Here is a 23,816-nt window from a genome sequence, read left to right on the forward strand (position 1 = left end):
ATTTATCTGGCCCCTGAGACAGCAGGAGACATGGACAGGGGTGACACAGGATAGCGAAGCAAACCAAATGAGAACTCTTGCTACTTCCAGCAGCTTCATGGACTGAACAAAAAGAGAAATATGTGTGAGGTCAAAAATGTGATGAGCAATCATGTTTTTAGAGCTCAGAAAATCATCCTCAAAGGCAGGTAGACATTTTTCTTTGTTCGTACAGTATCTTCATTCCTGATTTAGACCCATCTTATTCCCTACTCCTGATCCCTGTTCTTAAACCAAAGAAGAAACTGCTGTTAATATATCATGCTTTTTATTTCTTGGCCAAAACAGGATCAATTTTTTTAACTTGGCTGACTTGGGGATATTTAGTTAATCTCTTCTGTACCTTTGCTATGATGACCACATTCCTTTTTGGAATGTGTCAACATTCATGTTGTACCTTTCAGATTTGCTATTCAGTAGTATACAGTATGGAAAGATGATTGTGTTTTTGTTTATTTGTTTTTGTTGATGTTGTCAATATTTTATAGCATTCCTAGCAATAGACTGTATTCAATAGATCTCACTGAACAGTGCCACATATAAAGCTAATCTTTTCTGGAATAATTATGTTCCGTGCATTTTTTAAATTACATCTCTCTATGAACCAGGATAATTAATGTATTTTATATAAAGAAATGGTAATTAACATAATGAGATTTTCTGTGTGAAGTGTGGCATGCCTAGTAGAACAGGAACATTTGTTGAGCTTCTCATTTGCCTTTATAATTAATGATGATACCAGTGTAGTTGTTTTTACTCTCCTTTTCTAGCTCAGTTTTTCAGTCCACAGAGCAAAGTCTTGTGATGATTTTTGCTGTCTTACCATTATACGCTATGTAATTCCATCATCAAAGAGGCCTTTTCCCCAACCTATTTCTTGAATGAATGTATTAAACCCTCATACTATTCCAACAGTAGAAAGAATGGTGGCTAGATCATGAGAGTCACAGATACTGATACTTGAAGATTAGCCTTAATGCCTTAATAATACTGCATTTGGTCCTTGCATTAATTTAATGAATTTGCAAGGATCAAATTTAATAATAAGGTGATATCATATTCCATGTAGTCATTGCTTTAGAAAATTGTCAAATTTGGAACAGGTATCAAATGAAAGCCTGAATTAGAATAAGTTGCTTACACTCAAGCATTTGAATATTGGTATTTGATTGTATTGTTATATTTTGATGATAAAAATGGTTCCTGTGAAAACCACATTCTATACATTGGCAAGGATGAGAAGTCAAACTTCCTTGTACGATATTTGTTCTGTGTTGTAGAAAAATCCACAGTGTGATGTATGAGATCAGAGATTTGAGATAAAAAATAAATTATTGCAGGTTATATATATTCAATGATTAATGTATTCATATATAATCCAGTCACACTTGTTTTTATAGCCAATGGAGAACTACTACAGTATGTTCATGCAACCCGTATTGTACACAGTATCCAGTTGTAGGAAACAAAATACTGAACATCTAGGAAAAGACTCTTAAAAAGAAGCTGAAACTTACAAAACATTGTCTTGTTGATCAGACTTATTAATAAATGACTTGTTCAAGCTGTAGACAAATAGTACAGCCAAAAGCTGAACAGTTCCAAGGAGTTCATCTCCAGCAGAGCCATTAAAGATAACCCACAAGAGCAGCCTAACAACACACTAAGATTAGGTAATAACTAAAGCTGACAATAAAGGAGAAAACAAAATAAATGTTTTAAAGAGTCTATATTTCTAGCAGTGAGACATAGCATAGAAGAATGGGTAGATATGATTACGTTTATTGTAGTCACATAACAAATGACTAAAAACATACAGTCTACTTGATATTACTCTTGATAATGTTAATATTATATTAATTTTACCTGATAATATGTAAGTAAGTATACAGTATTTATTCAAGCTGCTTACCCACAAATAGGCCACTAATCAGGCACCTAATTATATGCATTTATTTTTAAATCTGTCTGTGAAAAACACAATTACAATTATCTCAGTGGTCACCGAAAGCACTCTGGTTGCAAGGGCAGCTGTGACAGTCTCTCACTTTACTTCACGTCACAAACTGTGGCAGGAGGTTTTTGTTGAGGTACATGCATTCCCCCATTTCCACAGAAGACCTAAGCAATTAAAAAAATACTGAAATAGTCTCTACAGGGGTGCTAGATGTAGGTAACAGAAAAGACAGATCTGTGAAAAAAAATAACACAAGGTGATTCCCCAGAAGGGAACAATTTCACACCAACGGAGGCACATTTCAGCATCTTTCAACATTATGATAGCTGAGCACAAACAAAGCAAACCATTAAGAAAGATATTCAAGGGCATCTCGTTAGACAACTGTGCAGTATTTAAAACAAATAAATTATCCTTAAAAAGCAGTTTTCGCCCTTGTAACATTCAGATTCCATACGTGATTGCTTGTCTTGGAAATGTAAACCTATCTATGAGCTCTCACTAAACTATTGACGCATTGTAGTTATAAAAATATGTCTATCGTTAGGGGATAAAGTCATTCACACTGTAAGCTTCCTATTACAGTATGTGCATTGTGGTAACTATGATCTGGTGATTAGTGATGAATACAGAGGTTTTTGATAATGTAATGAATGGATAGCCAAAATGCTAGTGAAATGACGTAACAAATGTACTGTATTATCCTCTTATTTCTGAAGTGCTTTATACTGTACGTGTGCAAGTACCTTAAGATGAATTTATAAAAAATGATTTGCATGGCAACAGTTTTAGTAATTACATTAGGTAATGTGGACACACTGAAGGTAGTGAATGTACTTAAAATGAATCATGTAGGTTTAGAAAAAGTATTATAATTGATGAGTCTTTGTTCCAAGCTTAACCAGAGGGAACTTTCTACTCGTAAGGCTCAGCTTAAGGAATAGTATTCTTCAACAGGCTCTACTACAGACTAATTAAGTGTGTGATTGAGAATTGTATCTGGTGAGAATTGTTTCTGTGTTGCCTGAAGACACAGAGTGACCCTTTGATGAACTTTAAAGAATACAATGTCACTACCTCTAGTGGCTTTTATTTAGCATGCAGTTAAAGTCAAGATCAAATTATAGAGGATTCCCGCTGCTTCTGAAACAAGATTAATTTATAGCAATTATTCTTGATTATTGGTAAAGTAGCATAGCTTTGAGGAATGATTCTGTAACAGTGACCATATTAGTACATCAGAGAGGAGCATTCTAATTACTGTGTATAATCAAATATACGGTAAAATGTATTTATTGAACTGTATAAATTGTGCAGAATTAACTCTTGCACAGTTTAAACTACACTCTAATGGCAAAATAAAACTCAAAATATGTATTTTAGATGCTTCTTTTGCTGATCTACTGGAACGTACAAAGCTATGTCCATTGAATCTCACTGTAACTACAGTATGCATCGTTTGAGTAAGTAGGATATCTAAGTATTCAATGCACTTTATGACATCTTCAATTAAGCAAAGGTTTTCAGCCTAAGAGAGGTAAAGCTGTCATGCTCAAAAATGGAACTGCCGCCATGAAAATATATTTTGGGTACTTTTTGATTTTGTATGACTTTGGTGCTTACATTTAGAGTAATTCATTTTATTTCTCATTAGACCACTCTGTCTGACAAGTAATCTGTGAGTTTTGCATTTGAATATACTGTCTGCTCTTACCTTTATGTATTTTCCTGAGTTTTGTACCTTGCCCATATACATGGATGTAATGTTAGGTGAGTTATCATTTCAATGTTCCTTTAATAGCTGTTTTACAATCATTCTTTTGGTCCTGGGCTATACTGTACATCCAGAGATTTTATAGACTCTCAAGTAAAACATCTACAGTACCTCCCATCTTTGCTAGCTTTGTGCCATTCTAGCAATCTTGGGCAATAATGACCTTTTTGTTCACTGTGTCTTTTGTTATATGAAGTACATTTGTGATAGTTTCTTGATATCTTTTATTAATTGGATAAATGATCTGTGTCTTTTCTAATTTCCAGTCTATTTTATATTAGCAATGTTTGTAGTGTAAGCTTCAAACAACATCCATAAAGTACTGTACACTATGTAGGTACTGTACCTACTGTAAGAGACAAAGAACTGGGGATATAATCTCCAATGTTCTGGAAGGAAATTCTCTTCTTACAAGACTTAACAAGAGTAAATTTAAAGAAACACACAAAAACTATATTGTTAAAGTTTTTTGGATTAATTAATAGAGCTTTATTGCATTTTAAATTTCCTTTCTTTGTAGTTTGAACTATGTGTTTGGATTCTTGGTGTTCCCACTCTAACGGAGGGGGATATGTGTAGTCTGAAAAACAGTAGCACTCTGGAGATTTTGGTGATGAGTTTCATGATGAGTTTATTCTAATGGCCCTGGACTAGTTTATAAAAGCTTTGGCTTGGAGATTGCAAATTTAAATTTTGGCTGTAGTGAGGGGCCTTGAATGATACTTGAAAACTGTATCTGGGATTGAGACAAATGACCAGGAGCCTTTAGGTTCCTATGCAGGTATCACTCTTGTCCCTGCTGAGGAAGCTACAGAACTAAGTGAATCAATGGAAACTGTATATATTTTCTAGGAGGTTGTTAAGTCTTGCATTTGCGTTTCATAATGTGTGAAAAGCAGGAGCTTCTGTGTATAAAGGGTGTACAGTACAGTGTGTCTATGGTAATACAGAGGTAATAGAGAGGTATAATGGCTGTGTACGAAGCTACTGACACTTCCAAATTGTTTTTAAATTTAAATTTAATTCATTTTTATGTTGTTGATATTTTGGCATAAACTGAAAAATTACAGTTTTATAAAATTGTGATATTACCTAAACTAAATTCTAATATATATATATATTAATTTAGGTTAAATGCAATACTTAATGGAATACTTGTTTAGTTTAAGTAACAAAGGTATTAATTCAAAGCTAGTTACAGGGCAGATAGTTCATAATTGTAGTCTTAAAAATTTGAAAGTGAGTCATTTCATTTAAAATACAATGTCACAACGGGGAGGAAAGTGGAACTGTCATCAAGCCATTCCAACCAGAATGGAGTCCTCAGCAGGGTTAATTAGATTATACTGTATATGGTCAAATTTAAATAATGCACAGCAGTTCTAGTGAAGCTGATTTACGCAAATGCAGTAGGTGGAAAAGCCTACGTTTGTGTTTTGTTAGACCTATTATACTGGGGTTAGAAAAAAGTATAGAAATCATTATTGCTTCTACTGTAAAAAGTGCTTAATAATGAAAAATTCTAATCTTGTTCACTAATTCCGTATGCTGGTTGTTTTCTGACTGTGAAAAATGATAGCATGCATTTTCCCCACACCAAAACCAATATTAATAAGGAAAGTGATGTAGTTGCAAGATTCAAAATGTTTTATAGATTTCCTAGCTAAAAGTATCATTTTATTACTTCTGAAAACAGACATTAATATTGCCCAATAGTTAACCAGTTTAAACCTGTCAATTATAGTTACATATAGTTAAGCTGCTTGACATTAATTAATTCAAAATTGAGAGGTGAGAGAATACAGATGATTCTGGAAAGAAGGAAAAAACAGTATGGATTAATTAAAAAGTAATGATAATGAACCCCCTAAAGTACAAACCATGTGCAACAAAGATTTTACTTAATTAAATGTGTCATATTTGGTAGACTCAAGGAAGGAATACTGTGTAACTGAGTGTGATGTCCCAAGCCTTTTATTTCAGCTTTCAGATGTCCTTGATATACAGTGCATGTGTAGTGTTTGTTCATTTTTCAGGACTAACATTGGTTTCAGGGATCAGTCTGTTTGTGGGTTCATTTATATCTCAGCACTCATTTTAACTATGGTTTTGGATCTAAAATAAATCAAGACATGGTCTCCATGGTGAATCACCACAACGACCATCTGGGATGAACTCAGCAGCTTACCCAGCTTAGCCTAGGCCCAGTATGCTTCCAGGATGCATTAAATATGCACCTGAAAAGTTGTCCAGATAATTTTCACAATGGGTTATCAACTGCTTTGGGAACTACTGTACAGCCCTGAATAAAACGTCCTGCTCAATTAGATACACTAGGTATAATCATAGTACCAAATGAATGAAAAATGGGAGCTTCTGTTTGCACCAAAATGGCAACCTGACTACCTTAAGCTCCTTTTGTCAAGGTATCATCCGTGACATAGCAGGTGTAACTGTGCGTGGATAATTGAGCTGTAGTGTCACCGGCTTTCAAACTAACTCTCCTAGTAGGGGAGTAGAATGACGGTGTGGAATCGCTGAGATGGGCTATTTTCTATAGGATTTAATGGAGCTTTGAAGCTTGATAGAGAAATGAAGGAAAATTTCTGTCTTTAAGGTATTTTGATTAATAAGCGGTGCTGCATAGGCAAGGTTCTGTGCCGAATGCTGGGGCACTCACATGAGCATCCTTAAAGGGCTCTTAATTGGTTGCGCAGGTGTTGCCCTATGATGGGAAGCTCTGCATTCTCACGTGGCTGTGCAAGAGGAAAGCTAGAGGGTAGTTTTCGTTGCCTCCCAGGGCCCCCTAGTGGTGACCAACAGTAGCGAAGCGCGCAAAGCTTTGTCTGCTGTGTCACACAGGATTCAAATTTCCAAAAAACATTCATTCTACCTAATGAACTGTTGCATTGAAAAAATGATAATATATTGTGTAATCATTAAGCTGCTGGATTAAATGATGAAATATCATTTAACCAAACAACTCTTTATTTTCATCTTTTCTGATTAGCAACACTGAGACTGACCAAAAAGTTCGATTTCTTTCTATAAGCACAATTATTTGTATGTCTTTGATGTCGTCTTCTTTCTTATTATTACATTTAATCATAACAGATTTTGGGGAAAAAATAGAATAGATATTTCCTTCTCGGTCAACATTTTTACAGCAGATACAGTATGTATCTGTTTTCAACTGTGAAAACATGTTGGAGAATCATTTTATTCTTATTTTATATTGGCTAATATCCGTGTAGTTAAGGTGGTCACAGTTATACAACACAGTACTGAAGTTTCTCTTCGCAAGTATACAGTATTCATGGCTATATGCAGACACATTTCTGAGTTATAATACAAAAGATCTTTTCAATTCTCAGGTTGAAGCCAATTTGATTAGAAGTAGAAGTGAATTATTTCCATCCATCCATTTTCTACATTTTCTTCATCTACATCTAAGAACTATTCAATTAGAATTTCTAATATAGAAACATTAATATACAGTAATAACCACATTGCTTTACTGCAGTATTTAATGGCATGGGTGTTAGTGAGTGCTTTATTGTTGTCAAATATTAGTGAACTTTTCTTCAACTCTAATGCAATCTTCTTTGATGTAACTAAGAACTATAACAAGATAACTGCCATATTACTGCAGTACTCTATTAGAATGGAACTTAAAGCTGTATAAACTGTCCCTTACCTTTCTGAAATTTCCTGATTTCTCAATGTCATGTTAATTCCAGAAAATGTCTTCTTAAGATATTAATACTGTATATATATATAGTATATTTGGCTAACATTTTAAGCCTTTGTTTGTAAGCTCAATACTAAATAACTTTGAATACTGTGAAGGCCCATTAGTATTCCTTATCCTTCGTACCTAACAAGGAATCATGAAAGGGAGGTTGTCAGTGCTCATCAAAAGGAGCATTTGAAGATCTACTTTACACAAGCAAGAATACACAGTCAACAACAGTCCATTCAATTCCATCACATACAGTAACACCCAATTTGAGATGATCTACTGTGCAGTCAACATTCCTGCCCAACTGTATGGGCGTGAAAGAGCATATGGAAGACTATTAAAAAGACTGAAACGGTATCACCAGGGTAGAATGTGGAAGATTTTACGTATCAAGTGGGAGGACGAACACAGAAGAATCAGTCTCCTGACCACAAACATCAAAGTTATTATCATCCAGAGTTATGATCACACCAGACAGATCTGGTACAGATATAACATAACAAGGTTTTATTTCATCACGTTTACTTTCATTGGTATGTTTGAAATATTCCAATACAGTATATAACTCGTGGGCCTTGACCATAACAGATGGAGGAAGAAGTACAGATCCCACATCAATCATATCTAGAAACTTTGGGTTCATGAAAGACAATCACCCTTACCTGCAAGGAGCAACCAATGATAATACTGATGAAAGAAATAAATAAAGCAATGTTTATCAATTGATAAATATGATGAATTCTCAGCTTGTTGATGTCATCTTATTTGGTCAAGAAAAGTCTTCATGTTTTTAAGTAGTGCCAGATTTTTTTTCTTACAGTTTCTGAATTCTTTCAAAACAAACGTAGGTGAAATAGAAAGTTCACAAATCTTCTGAAACTGCATTTTCTTTTGTGAGTGAAGTTAGAACAGAATCTCTTTCAAAGAAGTAATAAAAAAAGAAATATGACCATTCCTTCAAAATGCACAGTGCTATCTCTAACACAGTGTCAACATCAATTTGCCCTAGAGGATATAATGTTGGGAATGTGCAAGGACAGAGCCTGTATATTTCCCATACTTATTGATTACAACACTAGAACTTCAAATGATAGATGAAGGAGTACTTATCTTCAAAAAAGATGGAGGGAACTTGTTGGAATCATATTTTTTAAGCTTTGTGGATTTTGTTGAATGGTTTCCTATCTTCTTTGAATAAATATAGGGAAGCACTGTATATAAATGGTTTCTTAACGTTTATTGCAAAACGAGAGAAGATATTTTTCTTTGACAAGCTTTTCCTTCAAACAGTTTCTTTTGTTCAGCTTTTATGTTCTGCCAGTTCAAAGCTACAGGTAGCTTCTGTGTATTTTATGTGGTATTATCAATGCTATATAACGGTGCTGTTATTGCCCTTAGAAAAACAACATGCAAAAAACCCATGCAATTAACATGGGAAACCATGTTAATTTAAAATATTATGTTATCATACCAGTATCCCATTTAATATAATATGAAAGAACTATATTAGTTATCATGCTTTTTGCATTGGTAAAATGGATTTCAAATTATGTCATGAGCAAAAATTTTACTTCAGCTGGAGTATGTGTGCTAGCTTGTCCTCTTGGACATCCTGCAAGTAAGAACAAAAAATGTAAAGGCTCTTTCTTGTAAAGAGTTGGTCATATAAATAAATGCAATAAATTCATACTATATGACCTTAATCCAAGTGGCACAGTAGTTCTTATAGCTGCTCTCCAATCTACACTAGTGATGGACCCAGACCCCTAGGTATATGATGCCATTAAATGTTTTGAAATGGTTGTCTTGAAATACTTTCAAGTCTTAATGGAGAATATTTGAGCTAGGGTTCCCTTAACCTAATTTCTAAGATTCTAAAATGCCTTAAAATGCTTGAATTTTTTAAAAAACTCACATATTTATTTTGCCTCCTGTGAACCTGAGATTTCATTATGTATTGTCACTGTGGGCGGAGGAAAACCTTGATATTCATCTGATAATCTCCTGATCAATTATCTTCTGATCCTTCCTGAATGCATTTTCTTTCAGCCTAAACTTAATTCAGGAGGGACAGCAGTGCTTACCTTTGTCAATAGCAGTAATCCTATTATGGATATCTTAAATTATAATTACCCTTTGACTGTGTTTTATGTCCTGTGTCCTTCATGTTTTGGAATTTAAACAATTAAACAATATCCACATAATGCATGCTATTTAGTACGTGCAGAATGAATGTCATCAATTTTGAAGACCCTCTTAACTGTGTGATAATAGACTTGTTACTCCACTTCAGACATGTACAGTATGCAGTTATGATGAATCCATTTCCATTACCTGTTATTCAGCTTCCTCCAGAAGGGGAGAGGGAAGAACTGTACACTGTCCCTTTGCTAATGCTTGCTGGTGGTCAGGCACAAGCTATTTTTAAGGGCAGGAGTACTGAGAAGGAAAGCATAAATGATTAAGCATACTGTACAGTATATTGTAGCATTATAGCATGGATAAGGTGATGCTGTACAAAAGACCATAATGCACTGCACAAAACCAGAAACTATAACTGAGGATTTACAAGGGATGTTAATAATTTTGAAATTTTCTGACAAAAAAAAAGATTTGAAATCAGATTTGCCAAATCCATCTCTCAATGAAAATGTCTGTGTCTCTTCTACACAGCTCCTTTGACAGACAAGCCACCAAAGGTCCTCTTTCCTTCAGAGAACAAAATGAACATCCTGGAAGTGCAGATAGGTAAGTCCCTGGGTGTTATTAAAACCTTATGTCTTTGCAGTAAGGTAACATTTTAGGCAATGTATTTTTAGGCAATGCAGATGGCTACATTTTAACCATCCATTGTGAAGCACCAATTTAAAACTATAGACTTATCTTCTACTCTGGTTTTCAAATAATGTCCTGTGGTGATTACCCTTTTCACAGTAGTAATGCAAACTATTCTTTCAAATACAACGAATGTTTATTTTTTGCGCTTAAATGCTAATATGCCAAATATAATTGAACACATACTGTATTATGCTGTATTTAGTGATTTATTGTTCATGGGTTTGTGTTGCACAGCTGTAACATTTGAGATATTTATTGGAAGTAAAATTATTTTCTGTTGAATATAGATTTTTTATACTATTTGTATAGATCCCTTTATATGTTTTTGTTCAATGTTTTCAAATATTTCCATGCTATTTACAAAGTTTCATAGCACTTGTTTTGCAAAGGGAAGCGACTGTTTTGATCATGTTTGCTTTTTTGTAGATTTTTGATACTATTTGTGTAGATCCCTTTATATGTTTTTATTCAATGTTTTTAAATATTTCCATGCTATTTATGAAGTTTCATAGCACTTGTTTTGCAAAGGGAAGCGACTGTTTTGATCATGTTTGCTTTTTTGTAGAAAAGGATAATCTTGAAAGCTTAAAATATTTGAGCATACTTCTTGTTTTTTTGGCAATGCCTACTTGCACATGGTGGATATTATGCTATAAATGGCAAATAGGAGCAGATATGTCTGTTGTTAGGAGATGGATTGCTTGTTTGATCATCTGGAAAATCTATGAAATTGGCATCTTTTTGTTAGTTATAACCTTTTGGGTTTGGTCTTTCATGTTAGCTTTTGCTCCAGATGTGTGCTCAGTAGTGTGGTTCAAGTTGTGAAGCACACATCTATATTTTAGAGGTAGATTAATTTGTTTTTGGTAAAGCTTTCCTTTTTCAAGGTGTGATGCTATTTTATGTCCCTTAAGCAAGCTACTGTATACTGTACGTCCTGCCTGTATTCAGAAGCCTTTGAATGGTCAGGGAAACATTCAGTAGGTGATAGTGATGGTATATAGTTTATGACAGAGATCTCCCAATGGAATAAACATTTCAATCAAAAGAATTCATGCAAATAGAAGTGTATTGAGGCCTAAGTTACAGTAATTACATCATTATCCATTAGGACCTGTTTTCCAAGTTACTCCCTAAGCAATCTATTGAAGCCTAGCAATGCCTGACCACTACCCAAAGCAACAAGGATTCCATAAAATGGAAAATCAGAGAGGATGTATGTTATTCAGTGAAAGCAGATTGTCTTGGTTGGAACATGGAAGCACTGAAGCAGCGCATTGCTCCTTGGATCAGATGACTGCAGTATTGCTAAAAGCAGACCCTGACTGATCATCCAGAGTGCACCTCAGCTAACTAAGTTAGACAGGGCATCAGCCTGCAATACCGCCTGGCTAGGACTCAGCGGGAACAGTCATAGTCTCGGTCACATTCTAAAACACCTAGAACTGCCACCTACTTTACATGATTGTTAGATTTGAACTAGGTCACAGTTCAGTCGTACTCTGTAGATGTAATAGGGAGTGGAAGGTATGTCTAAATGGAGAATGTATTTGTAGCTGTCTGTCAATGGAGGACTATCTCTTAGAACTTGATAGTTTCTCAGGCAGCCTCAGCAAGCCATTGCAGGTGGTGTTGAAACATGCCCTTCTGTCCTCCTAGAACATGGAAAAACCCTACATACAAATCTTAACATTTTCTGACATACACAAGGCCACAAATCGTTACACAATATTTAAATCAAACTATAACTGTTGGCACAGATAAAAGAGAAACGAAACAGAATGAGTAGAATACATCTCTTGGGTTCTACAGCCAACTTTGATGCTAGCTGGACATAAAGAGAATCTTGTGCAGACATTCATATCAAAACAGAGGCTCTAGTACCATATTGGTCCAGAATTTTAACTCTATCTGGAAAATAGTACTATTTTGGTACATTGTGATTACTATTCACCCCAGGGACAGGATATTGATTATGGCTGCCTGCATTATCTTCCCAAACGTTCAGCATGTACTGTTTCTAATAATCATTAAATAACAAAGCTGTTGTTTTCAATGAGTTTATTATTGATTAGAAAGGTTTCTTTCTAACTGAAACTTGGCACCTACCAAGTGATTTTTCACTGTTGAATGAAGTAACTCCTTCTGTAAATGACTGTGTTGAGAAATTTTGTGAGTCTCATTGAGTGGTGGTGTGTAGTCATGAAGATTCTGCTTAAATATGTTTTCTGCACAGAGTGTTACATCCCTTGAATACATGGTTTTTCATATAACAAAATTGTTTCTGGCTAGTTCTGGTTTACTTGCCCCTAAAACTACTACGTTTCAGTCTGAGCCTTCTGAACTATTGCCACTGCTATATCCAGCCTCTGTTTTTTACTTCTTTGTGATTTCACTATACATGTGAATTTTCCTGACTGCTCAGCTCTTTCCATTTTCTTTAGCCACCTTAGAATGCTTTAGTTTTACTTTATGCCTCAGAATTCTGGGCTGTGACCTTTGCTATTGAGTATTTCACGTGTTGCCTCTCAATCAGATTATTTGCCATCATGAACTTGGCTTTACTGCCGACAACTCTCTGAACTCTTTTCAGACAAAATTAGGTAATATTGCAGTGGTAGCTGCTCTTTACAAGCATCTGCCAGAACCTGAAATATGGTTGTAACTGAATTTATGGTCAGCTTTGACAGCGTGGAAGTTATATTCATAGGTTTCAACATCATCTTCATAAAATAGATGACTTATTGTTATAAATGGTGCTGAAATTAAAGCTTTGAGGTAAATTAGACATCCTGGTATTTCTTTTAAAACTATTATCTATTAAAGTGCATGTTAGGAATGTCCCAAGTGTAAATTTCTTTGTGCAATATCACTCAATTAATATTTCTGATTATCTGATGCTGAAATATTGATATGCACATTTATTTAATCAAGATTAGATCATAATGTCATATCTACTGGGGTATCTAGAAAGGTGCTAAGAAGGTTTCCCATAATTCCCATAATTTTGCAGTTTGTATTCTAATAAAAAGTACTCTTCATTAGCATTCAACTCCCGTCTTTTTTGTAATTGCACTGACTTTCAGTGAAAATTAAAATGAGCCTTAAACTTCTCCTGCTCACATGTAAGATACTGAATGGCGCTGCTCGAAAATCTTTATGGAATTTATTGCACAAGTATAGTCCATCTTTTAATCTGCTGAATCAGTGCTTTTTACTCTGCTGAAGAACAGGCTAAGCTCCACACAAAACTGGCAATTGAGTTTTCTCAAGTGCTACACCTCATTGCCAACAGAACAACAGAGCTCATTGCCAAAACTATGGGAGAAAGTTCCGAGGTTCGTAAATTGGAGGTTATGTTGAAAGAGAAGCAATCACAAAGAATATAATTACATCAGGTCACATGATAACCCCTGGATGAAGGTGTGAGGGAAAGCAACTAAAAATGATGAGCTAATGAATTATACATGCTGCATATATGCATGTGTAGTTTATTAGCTCATTATAGTTAGTACATAATGCACAGCTGCTACGGAAAAGAAAAAGGATATTATTTTTGTGTGAATTGTTTTTAAAGATTACAGTAATCTGAAATTCAGTGTGACTTAAGTGCACAAAGTAACTATAAACTGAATAAAAAAGGGGGCAAAGCTTTAATAGGTTCTTTTCCCAGTCATTATGTCTTATTATGTTTTTTAAATTGTTAATTTAACAGTTTATCAACATCACTATTTTAACTATTTGCTTAAGTTTGATGGTGTAGCAATTAAAATTTGCAGAATGGGGAGAAATCACTGCCTCCAAACTTTCAGAAGTCCATCTATAAGCCAGGGAGAGTGTGCTATTGGTTTATTGACAATATGCAACTGCAAGACAATTTATTAGGATCAATTACAATTCACCGAAGGTCCCATATATACTCACAAGTCACAGAATGGATTAGGAAGAATAGAACTAAATAGCGTTCCCCTTGGGGGAGCTCATGGATGTTTTAGAAGCTAAGGGAACATGGGAAATGAAATTATGCAGAACTGTATGGCCCAGATGTGTATTTCTCTAAGCTTTAACTTGAATAATATTGTAGTAAGCATAGAGTAATAAGCATACCAAATTTGTTAATGCATTTGTTAATGTTCCTTATTAAAGGAAATAAGCAATTATTCTGTGCACAATAATGCATCTGCATTTAAATGAAAACTTTATCTGACATGATGATTATCCAGCGAACTCTCAGATTTAAGGGCAGTTCGAGGACAGCAGAAGGACAGCATGGCAGATCTAGTAGATGGCACAGAAACCACAAAAATCGAAGCCCATAGACCTGTGTAGTCTAGTCAGGACACAGGAGGTAAGAGAACTAATGAGCTGGTAGTGAAAGTGCAAGACTGTTGCCATAGAAGAGACTTAAATTGTAATAAAATGCATTTTATTAGAAACATACACATTGCAAAAAGCTGATGATAAGATAATATTGCCAGAATCAAAAGTGTCTCCAAAATACATCATGAAAGGAAAGTCTGAGAGCTAAATATAACTAAACATACACTGACAGAAAAGACTATAACTTATTGTAGCTTTGAAATCCCTTCTTTACCATTTATTGAATGCATTGCTAAATGAATGAGTGAAGTGGCATGTGTTCAGTACTATGTTGGAAGCTAGTAATAAATTAGATTTTTACCTGGATTATCTACCCCCCAAAAAAGTGATTAAAAATTTCAAATCTAATCTAATAATCATTAAATAACAAAGCTATGGTTCTCAATGAGTTTATTATTGATTAGAAAGGTTTCTTTCTAACTGATTAGATTTGAAAGAAAAGGCTGGTGCATTGTCAAATGTTTCCTAAATTCACAAGATTTAAATGTTTTACTTACCATTTGCATTAAGTAGAGAGAGAGGAACAAAAAACACATGGCTTCTTTTGAGCTTCCTGTTGATATTCTAAACTATATCATATTGCTTATATAAAATGCTATTTATATCATAATTTGACAAACTTAATTTTCAATTAAAAAACAACTCTTTATTCAGCTTTCTACAATGACTTAAAATCTACATTGCTAATGCCATAATTATTCTCATTTGCTTTATATAGTGCTTTTTAGAGCACTTAACTCTTAGGAGGGGATGTACTTCATTCACCACTAAAGTACAGCATCTATCTGAATGACATGCACCCACCATTATCTGCCAATAGTCCCACTACACAGTAATGAAATGGGAAATTGCTTCATCAATTGAAGTAAAAGAGACTTTAGTTAGGCCATATTGGACAGTCTCAGAGTGGAATATTTTCAGGATGATCATTAACCACGCAGTCAGGACCTTTGTTAAAACATCCAAAGCACAGCACCTCCCTGTCATCATACTGGTGCATTGGTTTGCAAAGTTTCGCAAAAAAGACTTTAATAATAGTTTTAAAAGTATTGAACAAATTAATTGACTTATCTGATTAAATAATGGGTTTAAGAAACATCTGCTTCATAACACTTGGATAGCACACTTGCTTGTAGTACAGAATGTGAAGTTTGTTGTTTTTCTCTCATTTTTTCTTCTTGCGTTTTTAAGTCTTTTTAAGATGATTAATACTGAAAGACAGTGTGAGTGTATAGGTAAAGAGGAACAGGAAGCAACTATTTATATTAAATATAAAATGTGTACATTTTAAAAACAATTGACTATACCACAGTGGTGGTACAGTATAGTGGTGTCTTTATTGTACACAATTACCTCTTAAATTGCCTTCTTAAATGTTGAGGACAACATGTCTTTGTCAAAGAACACTTACACTGTATTATGTGTTACTAAAAGATATAATTTGTGCAATATAACACTTATCATATGGAAGCTCATTTATTTTACAGCTAATGTAAAATAAAAACTAAAATAGTTGCATGCTCTGTGTTGTGAGCAGGCTGCATTCTAATTGGTCTGTGCTCTAGTTGTGATGGGAGTTCAAGGTCATGGGGCTGAGCTGTAATGGGCCAGGTGGAGATGTCAGCACAGTCTTTCCCTTGCAGTAATGACAGGACAGTGGCCGTAGACTCTTCGCTTCTAAAACTAGAGCAGTCTTTTTTGTCTTCAGAAACCTTTTTGGGGGCTTTTTTCATAACAGAGGGACATTTCCAACGTGTTCATAAATCCTTATGATCCTTGTGTTTCTAACCATGTCACTGTGCAAGGATTTCATATTTAGGACACTTAAGATCCGTCACATTTTCCAGGATGTTGGGGATACCTTTTCCCAAAATCACTTATACCATTGATATTTGTTATGGTAGAATCATCAAATCCAAACTGATCAACTTTTTTAGTTTACCTTTGTTTTTTTTCTTGTTTCCTTCTGATTGCTATCTGTATATTTCTGTTTTATTTATGATAAAAACTCCATAAATAAGGCTTTAAGATTCAAAAGCATTCATGTACTAAATGGATAACCTAACTCTCTTTGAACGCTTTATAATAAAATGTCTCACATTATTAAGGAAATGTCACCAAAGCAGATTCTTTGAATAATGATTTCCATGCTATATAAATTAAATGCATAAATAACATGAGTGGTTATTTATCTAAGACACAAACAATGGAGAATGATTTAAGACCATAATTAAGGTTATATCCCAAGGAAAGGGATGCCAAAGTTTCTGAGTAATTAGGGGGTTCCCAAAAAGAGAATATACCTCCCATCATTTCATTTTAACAGTGACTGGAGAGTTTAATAGATCTTTTTTTGTTGCACTTTATAAAAAATGTCCGCAGTTCAGCGGCAATTACCTATGAAGTACTGTATCACATTTACCATTGAATGAATATTAGGTAAACCTGAATTTATCGTATGTATGGATGACAGTGTTTTCAATATGAGAGGTTACCTCTTGTAATATCATGGTCACGTACTGTACAGAAGTGTGTATTATTTTAATCCTGCATTAGGGATGCTAATCTGTAGTAAGGAGTAGAACTAGAACTGCAGCATATTTAATGATATTTTATATGAATATTCAATTGGCTTTATTCATGCCACCAAAAGCCTTGTGTGACATTACAATTTCTTGACTGAATAATGTATTATTGTACAGTATACTTGTGTATTTTTACTGTATCGAACTAGCAATACTGGCTATGTACTGCAGCCAGGACAATTAATTCATATTATAGCATATTAATAACATTTTAGAGTAAGTTAGTGTTTTTTTTGTAAAGCCAGGCTGGTGAATAAGGTTTCTTTGTGTATATATATACACACAATATATTGAAACAACAAGTTTTACTGATGAGGATTCCCCTTAATTGATTAAATTATTGCAATCAATAACCATTATGTGATTTCAGAAGTATAGATATTTTTAAAGATTGATTCTATTTATATTTACAAGATTTTACATTTTGAAAGGAGGTTAAAATGTTGACCTAACCTAGATTAATTAAGCATATATTTTAGATCCTTTTAATAACAAAGGAGTACCTTACAAAACATTTAGCAGTTTTAATATATATATTTATTGTGTGTCATAATGTTTTTTTTTTTCTTAAATTGCAGGCATATTCAGTGCTTTACTTGGGGAAAAGTGTTTAACTGGAAGAACTTATACTGTTTTATAAAATACACAGAGAGAACCAAACAAAAAAGGGACCTGCAAGGTCCTGACTAAATAATTCATGATGAAAACTTACTGGTGCCATCAATCAATTAAATATTTATTGATTCGAAACATGGTTTGAGCACTTGTCAGTGTTTCCTCATGCACTGCTTAGCTCTGTGTTTCACAGATATTATATATTCAACATGGGCAGAACTGTATTTCTCTGGTGTATTAGGACTCTGCTTTAGTGATGAAGTACATTCCAAAGAATTTTCACAGCATTATGTGAATAACAGTGATTAGTCAGCAATCTAGAGCTGATCAATGTTTGAGGTCTTAAGAGCCACATGATGTCATGCTGGGTTGTAGCTCTGATAAGGTTCTCATTGTTGTTTCATCAGGGAAAGCAACATCCAAGAACTGAATGCTTTATGAATGTTTGGAATACTTGGTGGGATAGGCCTGTCTTAACCAGAACGGCCATAGGACAAGGAGGCTTGAACCCCATTCAGACAGACTACATCAAGGGTAGCTGCAAGGTGGAGATGGGGTAGAGGAGGGATGAATGTGAAGGCAGATATTTGAATTCAGTATGTACAGTACTGTATAGGTAATTTCGTATTGATGGTGATTAGGTATAGCTGTTAATTAATGTGTTTTTATCCCTCCTGAATAACCTCCTGTTAATAACTTTAATACAGTGAACTTTTACATTTTATGGAAGAAATGAAATTGTATGTAGGACTGGATTAGATGATAAGTAGTATCTTTTCCTAACATGAGAGGTCCCGTATCCTTAAGTATTTCAAACTGAAGGGCTAGAGCAAAAGAGCTAGTACCTTCTCTCTGTACTAATGTCTTTTCTCAATCCATATTTGTCCTTTTTTTCCCCCTTGACTTCACTATTGAATTAGAATCCCTCCAGGAACCATGGGGTTCTAAAAGAAACAGATTTCAATCAGTTTTCTAAGAAAATTCATGAACCCAGAAGAATATCAAATAAGGATACCAAGGAAACAAATAAGTGCTAATAGCATTATAATGCGAATGGGTGGGAAATGGTGTGGCACATTGGAAGGAAATAAGACATGAGACTTGTAAAAAGTCTTTCTTTGCTAGTTTGGACTACTGCAATTTTACAAATCACAGCCTTAAGACATGTTTCAGCAGGAACTGTATGTAAAAGCATACTTTGACTAGGTTATGTTAAACTGGTGTTGTTGATAACAGACTGCAGAAATCCTAAATTCTCTAGAATTCCTGTTAAGCACCTCAGAGCATGTCTTCTATACAATTAATGGTATATGTACTGTATATGATAAGGGCCAAATTCTTCTCCATTGCTTTCCATTTTCTGTGAGCAATTGCAAACATTAAAAAGTATTGCCTAAGTCCATCATGAAGGACTGTAGATATACTGTACTGTTTCCTGATAGAAATGTACTTTAATAAACATACTGTAATCTTAAGTACAGTTATAAAAATAGCAAATAGCTGGAGTTTATTTTAAGATGTAGAACTGTATATTCTAAAAAGACCTGCATGTCTGTCTGATCTCTTTAAAAAGCTGTCCTCTCTATTGACAGATGATAAATATTTAAGAGTTTATCCTCATTTCAACTTGACTTCTCTTTTCAATCAGTGTGGAGGGTGTTTTCTAAAAGCTTTGACACTGCCAGGTCTTCAATTAAAATTGAATCTGTGTTTTACTAATTTTAGAAATTTTAACATAAATGTTATGATATTTTTACCATACAGTGTCACGGAAAGCTGGAGCCTACTAGGCAAACAACGAGTGCACGGCAGGGTACACCCTGGATGGGATGCCAGTCCATCATAGGGCAAATGCAAGCTAATCAAGCATGGGGATAATTTGGAGCCCAAAGCTTGAGTGGCAGTCAAAGTCATGTAATAGGTCTTTCTATCCTAAACTTTAATTCATGGGATATTAAAAAATGTTGTCTTAAGTAAAAATACTGAAGCTTATCTGATAGAGCTTAGTTATCAAGGTTTTGTTCTACCTAATATAGTCAAAGATATACAGTAGCTAACATGTGTGATAATACAAGACATACTGTACTGAACAGTGCCTTTACAGTTTAACAGTTTTTAAAAACTCACATTTCTAGATTTTAATGTCACATTAGATAAACATTAAAACCATAGAAGGTGTAAAATTAAGCAAAAACCTGGTGTAATGTTGGAAATGCAGTGTAAACTTTTGAAGGTTAAAATGAGGTTAGCTCTAGCACTACTTTAAGTGTTACACTATGACTGAACATTGTGAATAAATTGAAGCAGACATTAAGCCAAAGAATGTGAACTCAAGACCCAAGAAGAAAGTGACATTTCCTCTAGAACTTTCTCTTGGGTCCTGCAAACTCAGGGAGACAGCAATCTTCAAATTACTGTCCCAGATTTTATTACTGCTGAGTACTCTAAAACATTCATATCTTTTTGGTTGCAATTACATTTGGTTGCAAATGGCTACTATTTATAATCTGCTTGTGGAGTTTATTCATAATTTAGTGAAGGGAAAATAGTAGCAGAATTTACACAAGAGTAAGACAGAAGCCATTTAAGCAGCTGATGGTTGTTTTCAATGTTTTATGTCTAGGTTTGTACTAAGCTGAAGGTTTAAATCTAAATTTAAAAAAAATAAACAATCATATTGTGTCCTAACATTATTTTTCAGCTATATAATTTCATAATATTAAGTATTTAATTTATCCAGACTAGCTGAGCACAACCCTGTATAATCTTGACAAGTGCATTAAAATCTCTGCCAGTCTGTCACACTGTACTGTATGTTTCAACATAGTATTCCCAGTGGTGTTCACAGATATGCAATCACAAAATTTGTCACTCTGGTACTGTAGTAATAAAAGTAATGGGTTAAGAGAAAGCCAAAGAGGACAGATCTGTCTTCAACTAGAATCTTAACAAACAGAAGGTAAAGGCCTCACTAACACAAACTGGCAGAGTGTTCAGAATTGAGGCTGCAGTACAGCTGCCAGAGCATTATACACTGTCACTCTTGTACTGTTACTGTAGGTAACTTCCCAAATCTCATTAGACAGGTAACTAACAGAATACATACAGGTATACTGTACTAAACATTCTTATTCTGCTACCCTTATTGCAACTCTGTTAAACATTGAGAAGACAGAGTATATTTAAATTACAAATAAAGTTGAATTAAGTTATTCATGCTTTATTTTTATTTAATCCTAAATGAACAGAGGTAATAATGCTGTATCAAACTCCCATTAACAAAAACAGCAAAAAGCTGTAGCTTTACTGAGAACTAAATAAAAGAAAATATCGGTCTCTCATCTTAACATTACAGCTTATATTTATGACTTTAGTTATCATTTCTTCCCATTATCGTCCGTGCTCTAACTGATCTAAAAGATAAGTGAGAAGCTATTAATAACAGCTTATCAGAGTATCAGGGTTGCCTTTAATAAAGTTATGAAGAGGACCCTTTTGGTCGACTCTTATTTCAAGTGCGTTTGAATGTACCTTTCAACTATACAAATTAAAAACAAGCAATACTGCACAATTTGAACTTTCTTTTTCTTTTCTTTCCTCTGACATAATTTTCATCATGATTATTTTTGGATATTATTTAGATTGGGAGCATTGCCACCTACACTAGGTCTCTGCTATTTTGACTCTCTTACTTTCCTTTTATTAGGCTGCTTTGTTTTTAATACTTGGATTCTCCAAATATGTCTGTCTTACTCTAAAATGTAAAACATCTCACTGTGACATTTGACATTTATATACAGCAGTATGTTTTAGAAAACATCTTCATTTTTAGAGGTTTTACATCTGATTCACACTCACCAAATTGCAATGCAAAATCACCTCTACAACCTTTTTTCTTTTAATGTGAATCCCAGATTTTCAAGGAAGTGGAAAGAAAACAAACAAATCAACAAAAATAATGTACTTGTCAGGGGAAAAATAAACTCAGAATTTAGAGATGGGCTGTCAGTCACATAGCATACCAGACATTTATTGTAGTTATTAAGAGAAATTGTATGCTCTTAGCAAAACTGTGAGAGATGGAGGACTTCAAAAAGCATTTATAGAATGTGTCACCTTTTCTAAAGCTTTGTAAAACACATTTATACTGTATATTTACTAAGAACACTGCAATACAATGGCATAATCGTTTGTTAATACTGCCTCCTGAAAAATATAGTTTATGATTGTAACATACAAACATAACCATTAAGAAAACAGATCTGTTTATTCTTATGAGAAAAAAAAACTAGACATAATAGGGTAAGTACAGTACATTTATTCTTGATCCCTTCTTCATTTATTTACGTTAGTTGTGGTTTATTTTGTATGATGTTACTGAAAAGATGAGAGGGTTTAATTCTAATAGAAGGGAAGTCATGCTGTACTCTGACCCTCATTTCAGCATAGGAGATATAAAAACATTCCCTGCAAAGGCACCTACAGTACCTTGTGGTACTACTTGGTGGAAGAGATAATATCAGTCAGAGATGCTGTTTTCACTGATAACACTACAAACTCGCAGACACCTGGCAAGCCTGAGGAGTCTCTGCTGTGTGGCGTGTCAAGCATACTTTGGCCTACAGAAGCCTATCAATATTCAGTATTGCTCAGTGAATTGTTCATTGATGATATTGGAATTTCAGTCTCACTCAGGTGTTAACAGTTTTGAATTTTTGTTTGCATTACTATAATATTGAGCTAAGACTGCAAAATGAGAACTGATATTACCAGTATTGTCATACAGTTTTATGTATTACATTACTGGTAATATGTGGTCTCCTTTTGTAGGTAGATCTGCAGGTACAGGTTTGTAGTTTAAGATTAATCTTGTACTGTACTGTAGGTCATTGAGTAAAAATACTGTACATAAGGGCTTAATACAGTGTGTGGAGAATTTATTTTTAAAATACTGTACCTTAAATTTACGGGATGAGCTGTTTTTTATGTTGCTTGAAGAAGTGAGATGCCACTTCAATAATAAAAAAATCCATGTTACTAAAATCCACTTAACCATGTACTGTATGATATCAACACTGAGGTGTTCAGGCAGTTTTTAAGAGTGCACGAAATGGCAGATACAGGTAGCTCTTCATTGAGACATTCTTGAAAAATGAAAATGCTGTGTAAAACCATGAAATGCTGTTCATTGCAGCACGTAACCAGATACACACAGCGTATATAGTCCCTTAAACCTCTGTCACATTATGTTTTACTGAAAGTTTTAATCGAGAGCTATGCATCTTATCTGCATTTTTACTTTATATTTTCATTTGGCCCAATTAAGGACTAACAGCAAAAAAGACAGGGAGAAATGGCCTCTCAGTTGTACAATCTCTCTTATGTTCTCATGTTCTAAGAGATGTAATAACTCAGTAAATTAACATACACTGTAGAAGAAAACATGTCTCTTGAGTGTGGCAAAGTGGAACTGCACAACATTATTCTTCCATAGCCAGCTGCAGCTGGAATTCTCAGTTGACCAAACAGATTTGCAGTAATATTAGTTGTTTAACTTGTCACTAGGCAAAGGCTCTTGGTCTGGACATTCCTCAGCATCCGTTACTTGCAACACCATTTGAGTCTGAGCCCCAGAACACGGCAGTTACAAAAGGCCTCTGCTAGGGTTGCGAGGAAACAAAGCTAAATATTTAACAGCATGAAACTTTCCCATTAATCATCTTGTTGCAAGAGAGGCCTTCCGTAGTGATAAATGGCTTTACATCTGAGAAACACAGAGCTAATGCATCTCAGGAAGCCTAATACATTCTAGTGTACAGAGACAAAAGCATCAGGGCACTTACGAAATAGTCCTGCTTAGCACCTGGTGGGAAAAAAGGTTAACAA

At 34.4% G+C, this 23,816-nt stretch overlaps 1 protein-coding gene across 1 annotated transcript in view; it reads left to right on the top strand.

The window, feature by feature from the left end:
* LOC148835752 (interleukin-1 receptor accessory protein-like 1) overlaps window positions 1–23,816 on the top strand; it is a 170,234-nt gene that overhangs the window by 97,377 nt on the left and 49,041 nt on the right. Inside the window, exon 4 of the mRNA XM_088913055.1 lies at window positions 10,186–10,260. Within this exon, the coding sequence (XP_088769181.1) occupies window positions 10,186–10,260 (75 nt within the window). The remainder of the gene's footprint in view (window positions 1–10,185; window positions 10,261–23,816) is intronic.

The sequence above is a fragment of the Atractosteus spatula genome, chromosome 4 (genome assembly GCF_055471065.1).
Source record: "Atractosteus spatula isolate fAtrSpa1 chromosome 4, fAtrSpa1.hap1, whole genome shotgun sequence".
Lineage (NCBI taxonomy): Eukaryota > Metazoa > Chordata > Actinopteri > Semionotiformes > Lepisosteidae > Atractosteus > Atractosteus spatula.